This window comes from Capra hircus, chromosome 5 (assembly GCF_001704415.2).
Source record: "Capra hircus breed San Clemente chromosome 5, ASM170441v1, whole genome shotgun sequence".
Taxonomy (NCBI): Eukaryota; Metazoa; Chordata; class Mammalia; order Artiodactyla; family Bovidae; genus Capra; species Capra hircus.
In genome coordinates, this window is record NC_030812.1 from 74,978,994 (window position 1) to 75,004,753 (window position 25,760).

General features: G+C 39.6%; 1 protein-coding gene across 1 annotated transcript in view; it reads left to right on the top strand.

Annotated features, from left to right (window-relative positions):
* SYT10 (synaptotagmin 10) overlaps window positions 1–25,760 on the top strand; it is a 114,425-nt gene that overhangs the window by 24,966 nt on the left and 63,699 nt on the right. Inside the window, exon 2 of the mRNA XM_005680681.3 lies at window positions 9,567–9,924. Within this exon, the coding sequence (XP_005680738.1) occupies window positions 9,567–9,924 (358 nt within the window). The remainder of the gene's footprint in view (window positions 1–9,566; window positions 9,925–25,760) is intronic.

Consider the following 25,760-nt stretch of genomic DNA (forward strand, 5'->3'; position numbering starts at 1 on the left):
GCTGGAAGTTGAATCAGTTGGAGGCTGAACCAATGGCCAGTTTTTTACTTAGCCATGCCGGTATCATGAAACCTCTGTAAAAACTCTTTCAGATTAAATGACATTTTTCTCTTCTGTATTTGCTCATCAATTTTAGTGCTGCAGCAATGGCTCTAGAAACAGGCCGATTTCTGACAGTCATGTGGCCCACATCATTTTTGGAATTTTCAGAAATGCTTATCACAACATTGGAAATGAAAGAGACTTCTCTCCTTGTCTTTGTGCTAAGGGTTCATTTGGAATCTATTAAATTGATGACTGAGGTAATACCTGTGCCCTTGGGATTATTACCAATAGTGACCTTAAACTGGCTCCACCAAAGCCTAATCTGTCGCCAGAGAGCAATGTCCTTTCTGCCCTTGTAGCCAACAGGACATGTGGGAATCAGAAGCTTGTACATAGATATTAGTGCATGGATCTTAGTCATCATACTTAGCAAACACTTTCCTAAAAAACCTGGTGCCAAACAATTCTTAAAATAAAAATGTACATGCTTCATTGATTCAAAGAAACAAAAAACAAACAAACAAACAAACAAAAAACCCAAAGGATGGGGTTTGAGAGCTTCTATGTTAAGCATGTAGAAATTTGAAAACAGTGTGCTCTGAGAGGGCATGGGAGCTTTCTCAATACTTTGCCCAATGAACTCTTCAATCTGGCTATTCCTGAGTTATATCTCCTTTTAATAAACTGGTAAATAAACAAGTTTCCTGAGTTCTATAGGCTTGTCTGGCAAATTAATCAAACCTAAGGAGTAGGTGGTGGGAACCTCCAATCTTTTGGCAGTTGGTCAGAATCCCACAGCTGACAACCTGTGTTTGCTACTGGCATCAGAAGGGAGAGGGACAGTGTGTTGGGACTGAGCCGTTAACCTGTGGAATTTGATGCCACCTCCAGGTAGTCAAACATCAGAATAGAGTTGAATTTTAAGAACACCCAGTTGGTATCCAGAAAATTGTTGGTGGTTTGTGAATCACATCTCCTCCCATACACACCTTGAAATTGGATAAAAGAACCTAAAAACAGGGGGTATTTTCAGTTATAGACTGAAAACTGTGTGTGTCCTTTCTCCTACCCTGCATTGTCCTGCAGTCTCCTTATACCTTGGCTTTGGCTCCAACTGAAGAGAACTTAGCCACTGGAGAAGTTAACTGGGTTAAAATATCCAGAAAAAATATATAAGTGGGGCTTAAAATATAAGAAGATTATGAAGCAAATCATAGGCTTCGTCATTTTAAAATTGTAGTTAATAATCAGGAAGAATATTGATTATATATATTTTCTCTTTTACTCAAGTTATAGTGCTAAAAATAAACTATAAAATATAAAATATGATCACACATTCCTCACCAATGGAATATAAATAGAAAATATAATCAATATAGCTTTAGCTTCAATTGAAAAACAAAGGAAAAATTAGTTTCTGTATATCATAGCATGTTAAAATTAATTTTCATTCATATAATTAAGAAGCAATAAAAACTTAGAATTATTTCAATTTCTGAATGGATTTTCATCAGCAACAGATTGAGAATTAAACCAGAACCATTTTACCTCACTAATTACAGAAAGATAAAACTACCAATCTCTTGTTTGACCACTTCCAATTTGCCTTGATTCATGGACCTGACATTCCAGGTTCCTATGCAATATTGCTCTCTACAGTATCGGACCTTGCTTTTATCACCAGTCACATCCACAGCTGGGTATTGTTTCTGCTTTGGCTTCATCCCTTCATTCTTTCTGGAGTTATTTCTCCCCTGATCTCCAGTAGCATATTGGGCACCTACCGACTAGGGGAGTTCATCTTTCAGTGGCCTATCTTTTTGCCTTTTCATACTGTTCATGGGGTTCTCAAGGCAAGAATACTGAAGTGGTTTGCCATTCCCTTCTCCAGTGGACCACATTCTGTCAGACCTCTCCACCACGACCCGCCTGTCTTGGGTTGCCCCGCGGGCGTGGCTTGGTTTTACTGAGTTAGACAAGGCTGTGGTCCTAGTGTGATTAGATTGACTAGTTTTCTGTGAGCATGGTTTCAGTGTGTCTGCCCTCTGATGCCCTCTTGCAACACCTACCATCTTACTTGGTTTTCTCTTACCTTGGGCGTGGGATATCTCTTCACGGCTGCTCCAGCAAAGCACAGCCACTGCTCCTTACCTTGGACGAGGGGTATCTCCTTGAGAAATCTGTATGCAGGTCAGGAAGCAGCAGTTAGAACTGGACATGGAACAACAGACTGGTTCCAAATACGAAAAGGAGTACATCAAGGCTGTATATTGTCACCCTGCTTATTGAACTTATATGCAGAGTACATCATGAGAAATGCTGGACTGGAAAAAACACAAGCTGGAATCAAGATTGCTGGGAGAAATATCAATAACCTCAGATATGCAGATGACACCACCCTTATGGCAGAAAATGAAGAGGAGCTAAAAAGCCTCTGGATGAAAGTGAAAGTGGAGAGTGAAAAAGTTGGCCTAAAGCTCAACATTCAGAAAACGAAGATCATGGCACCTGGTCCCATCACTTCATGGGAAATAGATGGGGAAACAGTGGAAACAGTGTCAGACTTTATTTTTGGGGGCTCCAAAATCACTGCAGATGGTGATTGCAGCCATGAAGTTAAAAGAAGCTTACTCCTTGGAAGAAAAGTTATGACCAGCCTAGATAGCATATTGAAAAGCAGAGCATTACTATGCCGACTAAGGTCCGTCTAGTCAAGGCTATGGTTTTTCCTGTGGTCATGTATGGATGTGAGAGTTGGACTGTGAAGAAGGCTGAGCACTGAAGAATTGATGCTTTTGAACTGTGGTGTTGGAGAAGACTGTTGAGAGCCCCTTGGACTGCACGGAGATCCAAGCAGTCCATTCTGAAGGAGATCAGCCCTGGGATTTCTTTGGAAGGAATGATGCTAAAGCTGAAGCTCCAGTACTTTGGCCACCTCATGTGAAGAGTTGACTCATTGGAACAGACTCTGATGCTGGGAGGGATTGAGGGCAGAAAGAGAAGGGGACGACAGAGGATGAGATGGCTGGATGGCATCACGGACTTGATAGACGCAAGTCTGAGTGAACTCCGGGAGTTGGTGATGGACAGGGAGGCCTGGTGTGCCGCGATTCATGGGGTCACAAAGAATCGGACACGACTGAGTGACTGAACTGAACTGAACTGAACTGAAAACTACCAATCATTTCCCTATCAGGTCAATAAAAATAAAAGTAAAATAATATTTCTCTGAAATTGTAGGAACTGGTAAATTTACATGATGTTTTGTTAGTGAGTCTGAGTTCTGTTTTGAAATATCTGTTGTTATTGTTGTTCAGTCATTAAGTCATGTCTGACTCTTCGAGAACCCATGAACTGAGGCAAACCAGGCTTCTCTGTCTATCACTATCTCCCTAAGTGTGCTTAAACTCATGTCCACTGAGCCAGTGATGCCATCCAACCATCTCCTCCTCTGTCACCCACTTCTCCTGCTGCCCTCAATCTTTCTCAGCATCAGGGTCTTTTCCAATGAGTCAGCTCTTCGCATCAGGTGGCCAAAGTACTGGAGCTTCAGCTTCAGCATCAGTCCTTCCAATGAATATTCAGGATGAATTTCCTTTAGGACTGACTGGTTTGGTCTTCTTGCTGCCCAAGGGACTCTCCAGAGTCTTTTCCAACACCACAGGTCTTAAGCACCAATTCTTCAGTGATCAGCCTTTATGATCCAACACTCGTGGTTCAACTCTTATGGTCCAGCTCATTCAAACATGACTGCGGGAAAAACCATAGCTTTGACTACACAGAATGTTGTCAGCAAAGTGATATCTCTGCTTTTTAATATACTGTCTAGCTTTGACATAGCTTTTCTTCCAAGGAGCAAGTGTCTTTTAATATGGATACAATCACCATCCACATTGATTTGGGAGCCCAAGAAAGTGAAATCTGATCCTGTTTCCACATTTCCCCCATCTATTTGCCATGAAGTGGTAGGACCTAGGTTTTTGATGTTAAGTTTTAAGTCAGCTTTTTCACTCTCCTTTTTCACCTTCGTCAAGAGGTTCTTTAGTTCCTCTTCACTTTCTGCCATTAAAGTGGTATCATCTGCATATCTGAGGTTGTGGTTATTTCTCCCAAACATCTCAATTCCAGCTTGTGATTCATCTAGCCTAGAATTTTCCGTGATGTACTCTGCGTATAAGTTAAATAAGAAAGTTAACAATGTGCAGCTTTGTTGTATTCCTTTCCCAATTTTGAACTGGCCAGTTTTTCCATACATGTGGGCTTCTCTTATGGCTCAGTATAAAGAATCTGCCTGCATGCAGGAGCCCCAGGAGATACAGATTTGATCCCTGGGTTGGGCAGATCCCCTGCAGGAGGGCATAGCAATCTACTCCAGTATTCTTTCCTGGAGAATCCCAAGGGCAGAGGAGCCTGGCAGGCTACAGTTTCAATAGGGTTTCAAAGAGTCAGACACAACTGATGCGACATAGCATGCACAAATACATGGAGTTGTTCCAGGCCCAGTTCTAACTGTTGCTTCTTGACCTGCATATGGGTTTCTCAGGAGACAGGTAAGGTGGTCTGATATACCCATATCTTTAAGAATTTTCCACAGTTCGTTGTGATCCACGTTGTCAAAGCCTTTAGTCAATGAAGCAGAAGTAGATGTTTTTCTGGAACCCCCATGCTTTCTCCACAATCCAACAAATGTTGGCAATTTGATCTCTGGTTCCTCTGCCTTTTCTAAATCCAGTTTGAACATCTGGAATTTCACAGTTCACATACTGTTGAAGCCTGGCTTGGAGAATTTTGAGCATTACTTTGCTAGCGTGTGAGATGCATGTGATTGTGCAGTAATTTGAATATTTTTTGACATTACCCTTCTTTAGGACTGGAATGAAATCAGACCTTTTCCAGCCCTATGGCCACTGCCGAGTTTTCCATATTTGGAAAAGTGCTACACTCATAGCACTTTAACAGCAACAACATCTTTTAAGGTTTTAAGTAGCTCAGCTGGAATTCTATCACCTCCACTAACTTTGTTCATAGTAAGGGTTCCTAAGGCCCACTTTACTTCCCACTCCAGGATTTCTGGCTCTAGATGAGTGATCAAACCACAGTACTTCTCTGGGTCATTAACACGTTTCTGAGTATTCTTGCCATTTCTTCTTAATCTTCTGCTTCTATTAAGTCCTTACCATTTCTCTCCTTTATTGTGCCCATTCTTGTATGAAATATTCCCTTTATATCTAATTTTCTTGAAGAGACCTCTCATCTTTCCCATTCCACTATTTCCCCCTATTTCTTTGAATCATTCATTTAGGAAGGTCTTCTTGTCTCACCTTGTTATTTTCTGGAATTCTGCATTCAATTGGGTATATCTTTCCCTTTCTCCTTTACCCTTCACTTCTGTTCTTTCCTGAGCTATTTGTAAAGCCTCCTCAGACAATCACTTTGTCTTCTTGCATTTCTTTTTCTCTGGAATAATTTGGCCACTGCCTCCTGTACAATATTACAAATCTTTGCATTATTCAGGCACTCTATCAGATCTACTCCCTTGAATCTATTTGTTACCTCCACTCTATATCACAAGGGATTTGACTTAGGTCATACCATGAGTGACTAACATTTTCACTGAATGATCTAGTGGTTTTCCTTACATTCTTCCATTTAAGCTTGAATTTTATAATAAGGAGCTCATGATTTGGGCCAACTCCAGTTCTTGTTTTAGCTGACTGTATATAGCTCTCCATTTTCAGCTGCAAAGAACATAATTTATCTGATTTCCATATCAACCACTTGGTGATGTCCATGTCTCTTAGTATGTTGGAAAAGGGTGTTTGCTATGACCAGTGTGTTCTCTTGGAAAAATTCTGTTAAACTTTGTCCTGCTTCATTTTATACTCATAGGCCTAACTTACTGGTTATTCTGGGTATCTCTTGACTTCCTACTTTTGCATTCCAGTCTGATATAATGAAAAGGACATCTTTTGCTTTCTGTTCTAGAAGGTGTGGTAGGTCTTCATAACCAGTCAGCATCAACTTCTTCACCATAAATGTTTGGGGCACAGACTTGGATTACTGTGATATTAAATGATTTGTCTTGGAAGTGAACTGAGATCATTCTCTCTGAGCTTGCACCCAAGTACTACATTTCAGAATCTTTTGTTGGCTATGAGGGCTACTCTATTTCTTCTAAGGGATTCTTGCCCACAATAGTAGATATAATGGTCATCTGTATTAAATTTTCCCATTCCTGTCCATTTCAGTTCACTGATTCCTAAGATATCAATGTTCACTCTTTCCCTCTCCTATTTGACCACTTCCAATTTACCTTGATTCATGGAGCTAACATTCCAGGTTCCCATGCAATATTGTTCTTTATAGCATTGGACTTTACTTTCACCACCAGGTGCATCCACAGCTGAGCATCATTTCTGCTTTGGCCCTGCCACTTCATTCTCTCTGGAGCTCTTAGTAATTGTTCTCTGCTCTTCCCCAGTAGCATATTGGACATCTTTTGATCTTGGGGGCTCATGTTATGGTATCACATCTTTTTGCCTTTTCATACTGTTCATGGGATTCTCTAGGCAAGAATACTGGAGTGGGTTATCATTTCTTCCTCCAGTGAAATTCTATATTTTATTCTATATTTAAAATTCTATACTTTATGATTACTTAAGAGATATTTTTGTTTATTAGTGCTTGGACTGGACAGATTCACACCAAACTGAGGTTACTGGTTGCTTTCGAGGAGTGGTGTTTTGCAATGGTGATTAAAAGAAATTAGATTTTTTCTTTAGTTTGCTAGGGCTTCCATAACCAAGTACCACAATGGGTCACTTAAACAACAGAAACTTACTCCTCAGTTTTGAAAAGTAGAAGTCTGAGATAAGCTGTCAGGAGGGTGGATTTCTTCTGAGTCCTCTCCCCATTGGCTTCTTGATGGTTACCTTCTCCCTGGCCCTTACATGGTCTTCCTTCTATGACTCTCTTTGTCTTAATCTCCTCTTCTTATAAGGACCTCAGATATATTGCATTAGGGCTCATTCATATGACCTCATTTTGTCTTAATTACTAATTTTAAAGGCCCATATCCAAATACAGTTATATTCTGAGGTCCTGGGTGTTAGGACTTTAACATATGAATTTGGAGGTGGTGGAGGGACAGACACAATTCAGTCTATGTTATATCCCTAACATCTTTTATTTAAAACAGAGAAACAAAAGAAATTGAGTTATATTTGACACTGATGCTAAACAAAGTTATGAAATAAAAGTATATGGTTATCTAAGTCTAGAAAAGTTCTTCGTGGGATATCTATTCAGTCTTCCAAACTTTAAGAGTTCTGCAGCACCAGATTGCTAACATTTGTAATTTTAAGAAGGTGAAAATGGAAATTTGTAGAGGGATATTCTTAACATGTTTCAATGAATTTTACTTTTTGAAACTGTTGTTGATGTACAGAAAGTTGCTCCATGCTCAGTTGCTCCTATCATTAACATTTTACATTAGTATGTGAAATACTAATGTATTTGGTTATAGTTGCTGAACTAGTATTGCTACATTGTTAACTGAAGTCCATACTTTATTCAGATTTCCTTTTTCATAATGTTCTTTATTTTTTATTCCAGGAGACTATCTAGGATAATTCCATCTAGATTACCATATCGCATTTAATTATCATATCTCCTTAGTCTCTCTGAGTTATGACAGTTGACAGTTTCTCAGACTTCCTTTTTTTTAACAACATTGGGTTTTGAAGAGTACTGGTCAGGTGTTTTGTAGAATGTCCCTATACTCGAATTTTCATATTTTTTTTTCACGATTAGATCTGGGTTATTAATTTGGGGAGAAAGGTCACAGAGATAACGTGCCATATTCATCACATCATATCAAGGCTATTGACATGATTTGTCACTGTTGATGTTCCCCTTGATCACCTGGATGAGGTTTGTATATTTCAGATGTCTCTTGTGTAAAACTATACCATTTTGCCCCTTTTCATACAAAAGGTACTCACTAGGTACTCAGCAGGAGGAAGTACTCATTAGGAGGAAGTCACTTTGTACATCCCACAGTTAAGGAGTGGAGAGCTGTTTTCCACTTCCTTGAGGGCAGAGTATCTACATAAACTCCTGGGCATGATTTTGCATGAGAGATATGTGACTTCTCTCCCATTTATTTATTTATATAATCTTATTAACTTTTTATTGTATTCCTTTTAATTATTTTACACATATATTAATTTTGTAATTATTTTAAAATAAGAATATTCTAAAATTCCTTAGCAAATTATTAACCAATTTTGGACTTCAGAAGTTAGGAGCACTCGACCTTATTAGAAAGGACCTATGGAGTTTGAAGAGGGGTTTCCCAGGTAGCACAGTGGTAAAGAATCTGCCTGCTAATGCAGGAAGTGCAAGAGGTTCATGCTGGTTTGATTCCTGGGTTGGGAAGATCCCTGGAGTAGGAAATGGCAACCTGCTCCAGTATTCTTTCCTGGAAAATTCCATGAACAAAAAGGCCTGGTGGGCCCATGGGGACACAAAGACTCCAACATAACTGAGCAACTGAGTGCACACACACACATGGAGTTTGAAAATACAACTAATTGTGTACTCATTCTCTATTAGTAATGTGTCCCAGGTGGTGCTAGTGGTAAAGATGCTGCTTGCCAGTGCAAGAGACATAGAGGCATGAGTTCAGTCCCTGGGTTGGGAAGGGTCCCTGGAGAGGGGCATGGCAACCCACTCCAGTATTCTTGCCTGGAGAATCCTATGGACAGAGGAGCCTGGCAGGCTATGATCCATAGGGTCACAAAGAGTCAGACATGGCTGAAGCTGCTTAGCACACACACATTCTCATGTAGACCACAGAAAGCAGCTTATACAAATATTTAACCTTATTACTGCTTAGAGAGTAAGAAGGTTGCATCTGTAGATCAAAGATGAAGCCAACAGAAGGCTTTCTTGTTATATACAGCCTTAAAGCATGTTAAGCTTCATGACTTCAAGGTAGGCTGCAAGGAGCTAACCTTCATTTTGCGAACTCTTGGACCCCCTTGTACTATGCTTGGAAATAATATGTATATATCGTGCATTTCTTGTATACAACTGGAAACTTCCTGGGATAAAATTTTTCAATTGTTTCCTTTGAAAAAAAATATATATCGTTGGAGTATAATTGCTTTACAATATTATGTTAGTTTCCTCTGTACAATGAAGTGAATGAACTATATGTAAATTACATATTTCCTCTCCCTCTTGGACCTCCTTCCCACCTCCCCCCATCCCACCCATCTATGTCATCAATGATATAGATGAACCTATTTCCAGGGCAGGAATGAGATGCAAACATAGAGAATAAACATAATTATTAATATTTCCTCCTTATAAAAGTACTTAAAAGTAGATTTTTGAAACTCTAAATCAGCATACTATTAATAATAACCATAATATCACATTATCCCACAATTACTGCTCTACTATATACATTATCAATGACTTAATATTTCTCCTACATTGTAATTTTTTTCCAGATATTTCAGTCAGCCTGTTAGCAGTTGTTGTCAGCTTTTGTGGCCTGGCCTTGTTGGTTGTTTCACTTTTTGTCTTCTGGAAGTTATGCTGGCCTTTCTGGAAGAGCAAACCTATGACTTCCAATGTCAGTACCCTTCCGCAGAGCATGTCAAGTGCTCCCACTGAAGTCTTTGAGACTGAAGAGAAAAAAGAGATTAAAGAAAATGGAGAACCAGCACTAAAAGTTATTGAGCCTGCAATAAAAATCAGCCACACTTCCCCTGATATCCCAGCCGAAGTCCAAACTGCTGTAAAAGAACATTTAATTAAACATGCACGTGTGCAAAGACAAACAACTGAGCCTACATCTTCATCCCGGTAAGGAAAGATCAAATAAACAAAACTATCTGGGCTGTGTGTGTGTCTGTATTTGTGTGTATTGTATGTGATTTTCTAAGGGAGAAAAACTGAGGTGGGAAAGGAGAAAAGACAAACAAGAGAAATGAGAAAGACAGAGGAAAATAAATAATAGAGTAAGGAGGGAATTGATAGGATAGAATAAATAGGGATGAAGAGAAAGAAATTGAGGACAAAGTCAGACAGAGAGTGGTACCATGAAAGGTAGAGGTTTCATGAAAATAATCTAATTAGATATTTATTTATTGACTTTTTCCTTTGAAATATTTTTGGTTGATTTCCAGTCTCTCGATTTAGTTTAATACAACCAATAAATAAGTCAGCCATTTGCCTTGTGTTCCATTAAATCATCTACAAGTTCACAATCAAAACTGAGTAACAGAGGCTAATGTTTAGTTTATACTTGTTTAGCATCTATACCGTAAACTGCTAGAAAATTTCATTGCTTATTGAAACTCATAGACCAGACTATTATGGTAAATTGCACAACAGCTTTGGTGAGTATCATGAGCATAGTAAGAGTGTACATGAAGGGAAGGCAGAGGGAAGCCTCCTTAGAGTGACACATTTTAAGGAGGTATATTTTAATTCAGCCTGGAAAAATCAGCAAAAGTTTACTTGAACAAAAATAATTTGCTATAGTGTATTTCAAATTGTGTTAACTGTAAATGGGAAAAAGATTCTTATGAAAAGATTTTTTTCTACTGCAACCCACTCCAGTACTCTTGCCTGGAAAATCCCATGGACAGAGGAGCCTGGTGGGCTGCAGTCCATGGAGTCGCGAAGAGTGGGACACAACTGAGTGACTTCACTTTCACTTTTCACTTTCATGCACTGGAGAAGGAAATGGCAACCCACTCCAGTATTCTTGCCTGGAGAATCCCAGGGATGGGGGAACCTGGTGGGCTGCTGTCTATGGGGTCGCAGAGAGTTGGACACGACTGAAGCTACTTAGCAGCAGCAGCAGCAGCAAGGTCTTCAGTCTTTAACATGAAAAACCAACATGTTACTGTAATAGTAGCAGTGTTTCTGATAATAATGGTCTAATAGTAGCAGTATTTCTCTGATTCCCAGACGTAACAGTTTTACCTTGCTGCTGCTGCTAAGTTATGTCCAACTCTCTGCAGTCCCTTAGACGGCAGCCCATAGGATCCTCTGTCCCTGGGATTCTGCAGGCAAGAATGCTGGAGTGGGTTGCCATTTCCTTTTCTAATGTATGAAAGTGAAAAGTGAAAGTGAAGTCGCTCTATCATGCCCAACTGTTAGAGACCCCATAGACTGCAGCCTACCAGGCCTGTCCGTCTGTGGGAGTTTCCAGGCAAGAGCACTGGAGTGGGTCGCCATTGCCTTCTCCAGTACCCTAGGGACACGGTAAAAATCAAAAGCAATTGGGGTAAGTGATGTTTTCTGCTAAACAATTGACTTCCTAATCTTACCTTCCTATCTCTCTAAATCAAAGATGCATTTATGCTTTCTGTATTTTTTTAAAATATAAATTTATTTATTTTAATTGGAGGTCAATTACTTTACAATATTGTATTGGTTTTGCTATACATCAACATGAATCTGCCACAAGTATTGACATGACATACTTTTTGTGGATTTGGAAATCTATCAAGTTGAAAAACTACAAGGGTCATGTTTGCTACTAGGATTGAAAGAATATTCAATATTTCTTTTGTAAAATTAAAAAAAAAAGGATTGTATCTATAAACAAACCATCTTCTTTCTGAGATAAATTCCAGTGAGATAAGTAAGAATAATTGTTACTTCAGGGATGAGGAACTTTGGGGTAAGGAAGATGGATGGAAGTATTATACTTTTCAAGCTGTTTAAAGTCTATAACCTAGATGTGCTTCGTGTTTACTTATTATGTTGACAGGTTTTCCTGAGCGCTGCATTCATGCAATTTTATGATCCAGTATGCATTAATTTAAATTTATTTATAGATAGTTAATTCTAAAATAATTATTACATATGCTTCTTCTTTATACTTATAGGAAAAAATGCTTTGTTTATTTCATGTGGTTACTTGATTATCATTACTATCAAAACTTCAAACTGTGGCCAAATATGATATTTAATAAAGCCTTAACAGACTCAGAAATTTCAGGGTAAAAATATTCAATTAATCTATAAGACATTTTTTAAAAATATTGATACTGTCTGTGACTATATATAAACTTAGTGTTCAGAATTATTCAAATCTTTTAGTGGATAAGTGCACCCCAAATAAGGACACTCAATTAATGAAGATAACTTGGGCTTCTCAGGTGATAATCTGCCTACCAATGCAGGAGACACAGAAATAGTGGGTTCATACCCTGGGTCAGGAAAATGTCTTGGAGTATGAAATGATAACCCACTTCAGTGTTCTTTCCTGGAAAATTCCATGGACAGAGTAGCCTGGCAGGCTGCAGTCCATGGGTTGCAGAGAGTTAGACACAACTGAATGACTGAGCGTGTACAATAAGAATAACTTGCCTTTCTTTGCTCAATTTTTTTGGAAACTTCAGAAAAATAAAACACTATCTCCAAAAGATTATCTGTTGAATGTAAACATACAACTTATCCAATTATCACTAGCTATCCAATTATCACTAGCTAGGGGAGAATGAAAGAATACATACTGAGAACACATGTTTGAAGAATTGGTTTTGGATGCAGAATTGCTGTCTAGAAATAAAATACAGTAGAGAGTGACAACATGTCATTTTAGCACTAAATTTCTCAGTCAGTGAGTCACCGAGTCATGTCTGACTCTTTGTGACCCCATGGACTGTAGCCCTTGAGGCTCCTGTCCATGGAATTTTCCAGGCAAGAATACGGGAGTGGGTTGCCATTTCATACTCCAGGAATTTCCCAGTAATTATAGGAAATTAAATCAGAAAAAAATCCTTGTTTCTCTTAATCTTAAAAAACAAAAAGATGGCATTGTACATATGTCTCATATTTTTTAAGAGAAAAAGTATAATACAGATTCATAGCTTTTCTATAAGCTTGATATCATTGACCTCTTTGAATTTCCTTGTTTATGAGAGGTTGGGGAAGGAAGAAAATAAGATATCAGTTTTGAGTGCTTGCAGTTTAGTCACCATACCAGCATCCTTCCTGCTAATCCTCCAGCAGCCTGCATGAAATTAATATTATTAATTGTTCCTATTGCTTATGAGTTAACTGAAACCCGGAGAGATTTTTAAAATTTCCTAAAGAAATGCAGCTGCTGAAAATTAGAACTCTCATTTATCCAGATTGATAAAACACATTTTTAGAGTTAAAGCCAAGGAGATATGTTTTTTCACAATCAAAGATGTTACAAACAAGGACCTGCTGTACAGCACATGGAACTCTGTTTAGTGTTATGTGACAGCTTGGACAGGAGAGGAGTCTGGGGGAGAATGGATACATGTATATGTATGGCTGAGTCCCTTCACTGTTCACCTGAAACTATCATGATATTGTTAATCAGCTCTACCCCAATACAAAATAAAAGTTTAACAGAAAAAAAGATGGTTACAAAGTCCACTGAGGACAGGTAGCTTGGAGGTTGGAGAATGAGGGCATCTTCCTGCTCACTCTGCTCAGTTAGAAATGTAAAATTATATGTGGTTATCATGAATAGCTAGTCATATAGCTAATCTGTTTGACCTTGGGATGAATTTCTTGCAGAAAACTTGATTATTTCTGTTTCTCAAAACTCCTCATATATGTTAATTACTTCTCATATTAATTACCTTTATATAGAGAGGAAGGGGAAATTGCTGTTTATTATACAGACAAAGAGCTTGAGGGCACATTATTATAAATTGGATTATTCTGCTCAAATGCTAACTTTTCATTGAAGTCTGGCAATATCAGGAACTATACCCCACCAACCCACACAGTAATTTAACTTTAATGCTTGGTTCCCTCACCTTATTAGGATATCCCAGCTCTAGTCTGGTATCATACTGTTCATGGGGTTCTCAAGGCAAGAATACTGAAGTGGCTTGCCATTCCCTTCTCCAGTGGACCACATTCTGTCAGACCTCTTCATCATGACCCGCCCATCTTGGGTTGCCCTGCAGGCATGGCTTGGTTTCACTGAGTTAGACAAGGCTGTGGTCCTAGTGTGATTAGATTGACTAGTTTTCTGTGAGTATGGTTTCAGTGTGTCTGCCCTCTGATGCCCTCTTGCAACACCTACCATCTTACTTGGGTTTCTCTTACCTTGGGCGTGGGGTATCTCTTCATGGCTGCTCCAGCAAAGTGCAGCTGCTGCTCCTTACCTTGGACGAGGGTATCTCCTTACCACCACCATTCCTGACCTTCAACGTGGGATAGCTCCTCTAGGCCCTCCTGTGCCTGCGCAGCCACCACTCCTTGGGTTGCCCTCCTGGCCACTGGCCCTGGCCTCGGGCTCGGGGTGGCTCCTCAGGGTCACTGCCCATGGCTTTGGGTGCGAGGTGGCTTCTCTTGGCCACCACTGGCCTCGGATGTGGGGTAGCTCCTCCCAGCCACCACCCTGACCTCAAACGCAGGTTGTTTCCTCCTGCCGCCACCCCTGACCACGGACGCAGGGTAGCTCCTCTCAGCCAAGCCTGGCATTCTAGGCTGCTGCCCCTGACCTCGGACGTGGGGTAGCTCCTCTCAGCCTCGCTCAGTGGGCCAGCTCACAGCTGCCTGCGCTAGGTGAGCCGGCTCACAGCCCAGTGGAGATATAACTCCAGAAAGAATGAAGGGATGGAGCCAAAGCAAAAACAATACCCAGTTGTGGATATGACTGGTGATAGAAGCAAGATCCGATGTTGTAAAGAGCAATATCGCATAGGAACCTGGAATGTCAGGTCCATGACTCAAGGAAATTGGAAGTGGTCAAACAAGAGATGGCAAGGGTGAACGTCGACATTCTAGGAATCAGCCAACTAAAATGGACTGGAATGGGTGAATTTAACTCAGATGACCATTATATCTACTGCTGCAGACAGGAATCCCTTAGAAGAAATGGAGTAGCCATCATGGTCAACAAAAGAGTCCGAAATGCAATACTTGGATGCAATTTCAAACACGACAGAATGATCTCTGTTCCTCTCTAAGGCAAACCATTCAATATCACAGTAATCCAAGTCTATGCCCCAACCAGTAATGCTGAAGAAACTGAAGCTGAATGGTTTTATGAAGAACTACAAGACCTTTTAGAACTAACACCCAAAAAAGATGTCCTTTTCATTATAGGGAACTGGAATGCAAAGTAGGAAGTCAAGAAACACCTGGAGTAACAGGCAAATTTGGCCTTGGAATGCAGAATGAAGCAGGGCCAAGACTAATAGAGTTTGCCAAGAAAATGCACTGGTCATAGCAAACACCCTCTTCCAACAACACAAGAGAAGACTACACATGGACATCACCAGATGGTCAACACCGAAATCAGATTGATTATATTCTTTGCAGCCAAAGATGGAGAAGCTCTATACAGCCAACAAAAACAAGACCAGGAGCTGACTGTGGCTCAGATCATGAACTCCTTATTGCCAAATTCAGATTTAAAATGAAGAAAAATAGGGAAAACCACTAGACCATTCAGGTATGACCATATCAAATCCCTTATGATAATACAGTGGAAGTGAGAAATAGATTTAAGGGCCTGGATTTGATAGATAGAGTGCCTGATGAACTATGGAATGAGGTTCGTAATATTGTACAGGAGACAGGGATCAAGACCATCCCCATGGTAAAGAAATGCAAAAAAGCAAAATGACTGTCTGGGGAGGCCTTACAAATAGCTGTGAAAAGAAGAGATGTGAAAAGCAAAGGAGAAAAGGAAAGATATAAGCATCTGAATGCAGAGTTCCAAAGAATAGCAAGAAGAGATAAGAAAGCCTTCTTCAGTGATCAATGCAAAGAAATAGAGGAAAACACCAGAATGGGAAAGACTAGAAATCTCTTCAAGAAAATTAGAGATACCAAGGGAACATTTCATGCAAAGATGGGCTCAATAAAGGACAGAAATGGTATGGACCTAACAGAAGCAGAAGATATTAAGAAGAGGTGGCAAGAATACACAGAAGAACTGTACAAAAAAGATCTTCACGACCCAGATAATCTTGATATGTGATCACTAATCTAGAGCCAGACATCTTGAAATGTGAATTCAAATGGGCCTTAGAAAGCATCACTATGAACAAAGCTAGTGGAGGTGATGGAATTCCAGTTGAGCTGTTTCAAATCCTGAAAGATGATGCTGTGAAAGTGCTGCACTCAATATGCCAGCAAATTTGGAAAACTCAGCAGTGGCCACAGGACTGGAAAAGGTGAGTTTTCATTCCAATCCCAAAGAAAGGCAATGCCAAAGAATGCTCACACTACTGCACAATTGCACTCATCTAACATGCTAGAAAAGTAATGCTCAAAATTCTCCAAGCCAGGCTTCAGCAATACGTGACCTGTGAACTCCCTGATGTTCAAGCTGGTTTTAGAAAAGGCAGAGGAACCAGAGATCAAATTGTCAACATCCCCTGGATCATGGAAAAAGCAAGACAGTTCCAGAAAAACATCTATGTCTGCTTTATTGACTATGCCAAAGCCTTTGACTGTGTGGATCACAATAAACTGTGGAAAATTCAGAAAGAGATGGGAATACCAGACCACCTAACCTGCCTCTTGAGAAATCTGTATTTAGGCCAGGAAGCAACAGTTAGAACTGGACATGGAACAACAGACTGGTTCCAAATAGGAAAAGGAGTATGTCAAGGCTGTATATTGTCACCCTGCTTATTTAACTTCTATGCAGAGTACGTCATGAGAAATGCCGGACTGGAAGAAACACAAGCTGGAATCAAGATTGCTGGGAGAAATATAAATAACCTCAGATATGCTAATGACACCACCCTTATGGCAGAAAGTGAGGAAGAACTGAAAAGCCTCTTGATGAAAGTGAAAGTGGAGAATGAAAAAGTTGGCTTAAACCTCAACATTAAGAAAACGAAGATCATGGCATCCAGTCCCACCACTTCATGGGAAAATAGATGGGGAAACAGTAGAAACAGTGTCAGACTTTATTTTGGGGGGCTCCAAAATCACTGCAGGTGGTGACTGCAGCCATGAAGTTAAAAGAAGCTTACTCACTGGAAGAAAAGTTATGACCAACCTAGACAGCATATTCAAAAGCAGAGACATTACTTTGCTGACTAAGGTCCATCTAGTCAAGGCTATGTTTTTTCCTGTGGTCATGTATGGATGGGAGAGTTGGACTGTGAAGAAGGCAGAGTGCCAAAGAATTGATTCTTTTGAACTGTGGTGTTGGAGAAGACTCTTGAGAGTCCCTTGGACTACAAGAAGATCCAACCAGTCCATTCTGAAGGAGATCAGCCCTGGGATTTCTTTGTAAGGAATGATGCTAAAGCTGAAGCTCCAATACTTTGGCCACCTCATGAGAAGAGTTGACTCATTGGAAAAGACTGATGCTGGGAGGGACTGGGGGCAGGAGGAGAAGTGGTGGACAGAGGATGAGATGGCTGGATGGCATCACGGACTCGATGGACATGAGTCTGAGCGAACTCTGGGAGCTGGTGATGGACAGGGAGTCCTGGCGTGCTGTGATTCCTGGGGTCACAAAGAATCGGACACGACTGAGCGACTGAACTGAACTGAACTGAAGTCTGGTATCAGGACTCCCTTTTATTTGGCTTAGACAATAGATGACAAGCATCATAGTCTCTCAACTTTTAGTTGTCTCTATTTTGTTAAATATAAATTTATTTATTTAAATTTAAATTTTTATTTTTACTGTATTTTACTTACAATACTGTGTTTTTAATTGGAGGTTAATTACTTTACAATATTGTATTGGTTTTGCCATACATCAACATTAATCCACCATAGGTATACCTATGTTCCCCATCCTGAACACCTCTCCCTCCTTAAGTGATATCCTAATTAGTTAACAGCATGCTAGAAACTATCACATTTCTCAAGTTCTCATCTTCCTTTTTAAATATTTGGGCATTTGACCCCATCAGCCTCCTGGTAGTCCAACAGCCTAACAGACGTCTGTGTATTTCTTATTATTAAAATTATTCTAGCATCTATCTTGATTGCTTTTTCATTTATCCAGTAGTCTTACTTAGTAGATATATTCAGTAGATATAACTTTTAAGTATGGTCAGAATATTCTGCATACTCTATCTGATCTGCAACTCTAGGGAACTGAGGAAAACATCCACAACATAATGCGGAAAGATAAGAAACATAAGAAATTACAATATTCAAAATTACAAGTACATACTGTGTGATGGAAAATGTGGACTTAAGAGAATAGAAAAATCATGCCAGTTGAGGTATGGCTCTGAGGCCAAAGGAAACTAGAAATTCACATAAATGGCAATTCGAAGAGGATATGAATTCCAGATGGAAACATTTTATATGGAAGGACACAGAATAGGAAATCTTGCTATGAAAACATCGGGTAAGTTACCTTGATCAGAAAATAGAGGTCTATTGAGGAATAATTGAAGATAAAGTCAGTTGGAATTAAAGTCTGAGAAGGCCTTGAAATCATGGACAAAATGTTCAAGGTCTGTCCTGTCAAAAATATTTGTGTCCGAAGAGTCTCATGGTTAAAGTGCTGTGTTTTAGTAAAATTAATTTGACAACATTTTGTAGGGCAGGCTGTAGAAAAAGACATCTATTTTGAAAGTAATATAGTAGTTCAGGCATGATAAAAATCAGGAAGTTGCAAACAACAACAAAATGAAAACTGAGAAATGTTATAAAGGAAAAATCTAAGATTTCATAAAAAGTATTAAGTGACACTTCTGTCATTCCAAGTCTAGTACAATCCTAGGCTAAAAGCTTGACATTCAAACTTTTGATGTTTGATGTATGTGTCTGATGATGCCAACCTGCCATTATAATATTTTAGGTCCATATTGCCCCACACATATAGCCCTGCCTTCTTAGGCAGAAGATCTGCTGATTTCACTTCTGCATTGCTCTTGAAACCTAGACAAAGCACTGTAGGAATTCAGGATATATTTGTTGAATTTAAAAAATCAGTAAAAGAATTTGATGACTTCATCTTATCTATCCAAATGGGCCTTTTATGGTTACCAGTTAGAAAGGTGCTTGGTCTTTTTATCATCCTCCTGTAGATCTCAACTTTATTCTGTGCTCATTTCCCTTGTCTAGAATGACAAACTCTCTTATTCACTATAAGATCTTTAAGGAAATGAATCTTTTTCTATCCAGTTGTCAGTTATTGTCCTTTAAAGTCATATCTACAGTCTAGCAATTGTTTATTGTCTTAATGTTGAGCTCTAGCTGATTGCCGTATCTAATAGGATAACTTCTCAGAGAACCAGTGTGTATATAACCTACTTTAATGTGCTCTTTTTTCCATCATTGAAAGACACTGAGAGTGTTAGTTGCTCAGTCATGTCTGACTCTTTGTGACCCCATGGACTATAGCCTGCCAGGCTCCTCTGTCCATGGAGTTCTTCAGGAAAGTATACTGGAGAGGGTAGCCATTCCCTTCTCCAGAGGATTTTCCCAACCCAGTGATTGAACCTAGGACACCTGCATTGCAGGTGGATCTTTACCATCTGAGCCACCGGGGGAGCCCCAATTTCCATCACTGGGTAAGTGCATAAAAAGCATCAAGTGAATGATTTTCATTGATTATCTCTCCACTTTCCTCCTTTAAAGACATCATCAGCTGGTGAGATAATAATGATGGTTAATCCTAGGTCAACTCCCTAGGATGAGTATAAGGAACAATTTTCTATGCATTCATTACTATTGTGAAATGAGGTGAATTGTAAGTGGCAAAATAATTTGTTGAGGATGAGAAATTATGTTGGTTAATCACTGTTAGGATTCTAAGTACCTTCTTAAAATAATTAAAGAAATCATTGACTTATATGTGCTGTTGAATTCACATTAGCCATGGTTTCTTAGAAAAGTAATTCTTAAAGTCATCACAAATAAAGTTAGAAAGAACACTCAGAAATAAATTATGTAAAAATATTTTTTAAATGTATAAAACTGGATTGCATAGTTTTCTTTAAGAGATTTTTAAACAATTAAATCCTTCTCAAAAGATAGCAAAAGTTGCAATTTTCATTCCAAGATACCGAGCAGAGTGGGAAACAAGATGTTACAGAAATGGAGAATTTAGAAGATATTTAACTAGCTAGGATATTGTGATCAGAACAGTACGAGAACCTCAGATCTGTTGTTCACTCACTCAGTGTGCTCAACTCTTTGTGACCCCATGGACTGCAGCACATCAGACTTCGCTGTCCTTCACTATCTGACGGAGTTTACTCAAACTCATGTCGATTGAATTGGTGATGCCATCCAACTATTTCATTGTCTTTTACCCACTTCTCCTCCTGCCCTCAACATTTCCCAGCATCAGAGTCTTTTCCAATAAGTCAGCTCTTTGGCATCAGGTGTCAAAGTATTGGAGGAAGCTTCAGTTTCAGCATCAGTCCTTCCAATGAAAATTCAAGGTGGATTTACTTTAGAATTGACTGGTTTGATATCCTTGATGTTCAAATGACTCTAAAGAGCCTTTTTCAGCATCATAGTTCTAAAGCATCAATTCTTTGGTGCTCAGCCTCCTTTATGGTCTAACTCTCATGCCCATACATGACTCCTGGAAAATCCATAGCTTTGACTATACAAATCTTTGTCGGCAAAGTGATGTCTCTACTTTTAAACATGCAGTCTAGGTTTGTCAAAGCTTTTCTTCAAAGGAACAAGTATCTTTGAACTTCATGGGTGCAGTCACCATATGCAGTGATTTTGGAGCCAAGTAAAATAAAGTCTGTCATTGTTTCCGCTTTTCCCCCATCTATTTGCCATGCTCAGTGGTAAAGAATCCACCTACAATGAAGGAGACCTGGGTTCAATCCCTGGGTTAGGAAGATCCCCTGGAGAAGGAAATGGCAACCCACTCCGTATTCTTGCCTGGAGAATCCCATGGACCTAAGAGCCAGGCGGGCTGCAACTGCTACTGCTAAGTCGCTTCAGTCGTGTCCGACTCTGTGCGATCCCATAGACGGCAGCCCACCAGGCTCCCTGCCATTCCTGGGATTCTCCAGGCAAGAACGCTGGAGTGGGTCGCCATTTCCTTCTCCAGTGCATGAAAGTGAAAAGTGAAAGTGAAGTCACTCAGTTGTGTCTGACTCTTAGCGACCCCATGGACTGCAGCCTACCAGGCTCCTCGATCCATGGGATTTTCCAGGCAAGAGTACTGGAGTGGGGTGCCATCGCCTTCTCCAGCAGGCTGCAAGAAGGGTCGCAAAGAGTCAGACACAACTGAAGCAACTTATCGTGCACACACAATGGGACTGGATACCATGATCTTTGTTTTTTGAGTGTTGAGTTTTAAGCCAATTTTTTCACTCTCCTCTTTCACCTTCAAGAGATTCTTTAGTTCCTCTTTGTTTTCTGCTATTAGGGTAGTGTTGTATGCATATCTGAGGTTATTGATATTTCTCCTTGCAGTCTTGATTCCAGCTTGTGATTCTTCCAGCCCAGTATTTTGCATGATTGTACTCTGCATATAAGGTAAATAAGCCATATCTAGCTCCTTGAAATAACAATTCATAAAATATAATGCACAGATGCTTGAGATGGTTAAATAATCTCCTTTAGGAAACATATGCTTTTGGTATATAATCTAACTTTTGAAATGGAGTGGCTCTTTGAACCAAGGTCAGAAATAAAACCTTATGAGTTATAAAAACTAGGAGATTTTGTTTAATGACACTGATAAATATTATCTCCTCTTTATAAGCACCAATTATAAATTGGTTAGGGCTTCCCTGGTAGCTTAGCTCATAAAGAATCTGATTGTAATGTAGGAGACTCCAGTTCAATTCCTGGATCAGGAAGATCTTCTAGAGAAGGGAAAGGCTACCCACTCCAGGATTCTTGGGCTTCCCTGGTGGCTCAGAGTGTAAAGAATCTGCCTGCAATGTAGGAGACCTGGGTTCAGTCCCTGGGTTGGGAAGATCCCTTGGAGGAGGGCGTGGCAACCCACTCCAGTATTCTTCCCTGAAGAGTTGCTATAGACAGAGGAGCCTGGGGGGCTACAGTCAGTAGGGTTGCAAAGAGTCAGATATGACTGAGTGACTAAGGACAGGACAGCACATAAATTGGTTAGGCCCTCTTCTTCATAATACAAATAATTCTTGGGAAGTTGACTTTTATTAGTCATAAGATCTTTTAGTAATCATTTCATACAAACTCCAACAGATATTTTCTGAATCCCAGCTTGTGATTATTATGAAATTCATGAGAAGATTAATAAAACTTATTTTCTGCTATTATAAAGAATACTAGTGGAAGGGTTGGGGAATGGTAGATATATCTGAAGGTAGATATTTCAATACACTCTTTGCAGTATGCTCAAGGAGATGTGAAGGTACAGGAGGGCCCCAGAGTGGTAGGTAAATTCATTTGAAGGATTTTAACAGTTTTCTTCAAATCCTAGCTGAGCTCACTAGGAGAGAGGCTCATGATAGACATCAACATACTTAAAATTAAGGGACAGCCTAAATGACATGTTGAGCATAGAAAGTTAAAGCTAAAATACATAATTATAAGGTCAAAAGACCTTATAGGGGATGTAGCAATACCAAACAAAATATTCTTGGTTTTATTATTCTGACAAGATGTTATTGTAAGATTTTTTTTTAATTTAGGGTTTTATATTGCTCCACTCTCTTAATATAAAATATTATGTTCTCAGAACTTTATTTGTAGATAAAAACTACCAAGAAAAATTTCCCAACCTAATTACTTCATATGCATTCCTTTAAATATATGATACATCAAAAGCAATTGCTTATCATCTCTTATTTTGATTTATAAACAGTTTTTAACATGATAAAAGGTCAAGGGACAAGTATTTTCTGAATACCATAATTCATTTTATTAATTTCTATTAAGAGGAGAGTAAAAAAGTTGGCTTAAAGCTCAACACTCAGAAAACTAAGATCATGGCATCTGGTCCCATCACTTCATGGCAAATAGATGGGGAAACAGTGGAAACTGTGTCAGACTTTATCTTTCGGGGCTCCAAAATCACTGCAGATGGTGACTGCAGCTATGAAATTAAAAGACACTTACTCCTTGGAAGAAAAGTTATGAGCAACCTAGATAGCATATTCAAAAGCAGAGACATTACTTTGCCAACAAAGGTCCGTCTAGTCAAGGCAATGGTTTTTCCAGTGGTCATGTATGGATGTGAGAGTTGGACTGTGAGGAAAGCTGAGCACTGAAGAATTGATGCTTTTGAACTGTGGAGAAGACTTCTGAGAGTCCCTTGGACTGCAAGGAGATCCAACCAGTCCATTCTAAAGATTAGCCCTGGGTGTTCTTTGGAGGGAATGATGCTAAAGCTGAAACTCCAGTACTTTGGCCACCCATGCGAAGAGTTGACTCATTGGGAAAGACTCTGATGCTGGGAGGGATTGGGGGCAGGAGGAAAAGGGGACGACAGAGGATGAGATGGCTGGATGGCATCACCGACTCAATGGATGTGAGTTTGAGTGAACTCCGGGAGCTGGTGATGGACAGGGAGGCCTGGCGTGCTGTGATTCATGGGGTCGCAAAGAGTCAGACACAACTGAGCGATTGAACTGAACTGAACTGAAAGAACAAATTTCCTTGAACAGAATAAAGATAAGTTACTCAAATTAATTTTAAGCATTATATCATATAATTGAGAAGAAAAACAATTTTTCCTCTCCAAACAGCTTTTATTATTATTGGATTGTTAACATATAGCTAAAGTTTTCAGGGGAAAATTTTAACTTATTTATTCAACAATATTTATAGAGCAGGGCTTCCCTAATGGCTCAGGGGTAAAGAATTCACCTTCCAATGCTGGAGACGTGAGTTTGATCCCTGGGTCAGGAACATACTCTGGAGTAGGAAATGGCAACACACTCCAGTCTTCCTGCATTCTTGCCTGGAAATTCCCATGGACAGAGGAGCCTGTTTGGCTACAGTACATGGGGTTGCAAAAGAATCAGACACGACTTGGCAACTAAACAACACCAACAATGGTATGTGCATCTGTGTGTGTGTGTGTGTGTGTGTGTGTGTGTGTGTGTGCGTGCGCGCTTTCAGTTCAGTTCAGTTGCTCAGTTGTGTCCGACTCTGTGACCCCATGGACTGCAGCACTCCAGACTTCCCTGCCTATCATCAACTCCCAGACCTCACTCAAACACATGTCCATCGAGTTGGTGATGCCATGCAACCATCTCATCCTCAGTCATCCCCTTCTCCTCCTGCCTTCAATTTTTCCCAGCATCAGGGTCTTTTCCAATGAGCCAGTTATTCACATAAGATGGCCAAAGTACTGGATTCTCAGTTTCAGCATCAGTCCTTCCAATAAATATTCAGGACTGATTTCCTTTAGGCTTAACTGTTTGGATCTCCTTGCAGTCCAAGGGACTCTCAAGAGTCTTCTCCAACACCACAGTTCAAAAGCATCAGTTCTTCAGCACTCAGCTTTCTTTATAGTCAACTCTCACATCCATATATGACTACTGGAAAAACCATAGCCTTGACTAGATGGACCTTTGTCAGCAAAGTAATGTCTCTGTTTTTTAATATACTGTCTAGGCTGGTCATAGCTTTTCTTCCTAAGAGCAACTGTCTTTTAATCTCATGACTGCAGTCACCATTTGCAGTGATTTTGGAGCCAAAGAAAATAAAGTCTGACACTGTTTCCATTGTTTTCCCATCTTTGCCATGAAGTGATGGGACCAGGTGTCATGATCTTAGTTTTCTGAACGTTGAGTTTTAAGTCAGCTGTTTCACTCTCCTCTCTCATTTTCATCAAGAGGCTCTTTAGTTTTTCGCTTTCTGCCATAAGGATGGTGTCATCTGTGTATCTGAGGTTATTGATATTTCTCCCAGAAATCTTGATTCCAGCTTGTGCTTCATCCAGTCTGGCATTTTACATGATGTACTCTGCGTATAAGTTAAATAAGGAAGGTGACAATATGCAACTTTGATGTACTCCTTTCCTGATTTGGAACCAGTCTGGTGTTCCATGTCTGCTTTCAAATGTTGCTTCTTGACCTGCATACAGATTTCTCAGGAGCCCAGGAAGGTGGTCTGGTATTCCCATTTCTTGAAGAATTTTCCACAGTTTGTTGTGATCCATACAGTCAAATGCTTTGGCATACTCAATAAAGCAGAAGTAGATGTTTTACTGGAACTCTTTTGCTTTTTTGATGTTCCAACAGATGTTGGCAATTTGATCTCTGGTTCCTTTGATTTTTTGAAATCCTTCTTGACCATCTGGAAAATCACAGTTTATGTTTTGTTGAAGGCTGGCTTGGAGAATTTTGCATATTACTTTGCTAGCGTGTGAGATGAGTGTAATTATACATTAGTTTGAACATTCTTTGGCATTGCCTTTTTTGGATTGGAATGAAAACTGATCTTTTCCAGTCCTGTGGCCACAGGTGAGTTTGCAGTTTGCTCAGCAGTGGCGAAACTCAGCAAACTATATATACATCTTCTGGCTGGATTCAGACTGTATTTTGAAGATAGAACAAACAGAATATGACACATTATCTTGGGCATATGAGTAAAAAGAGGAAGTCAAGACTGACTTCAATGTTTCAACCTGAGCATCTGGAAATATAAAATTGATAAAGATGAGACTGGGAATGGAGTGAGTCTGAGAGCCAAGAACAGGAAATATGGACCTGTTTTGTTTAAGGATTTTGTTTGAAATCTTAGTTGAAAAATTGAATGGGCAACTAGATAATGACTCTGAAACTCTG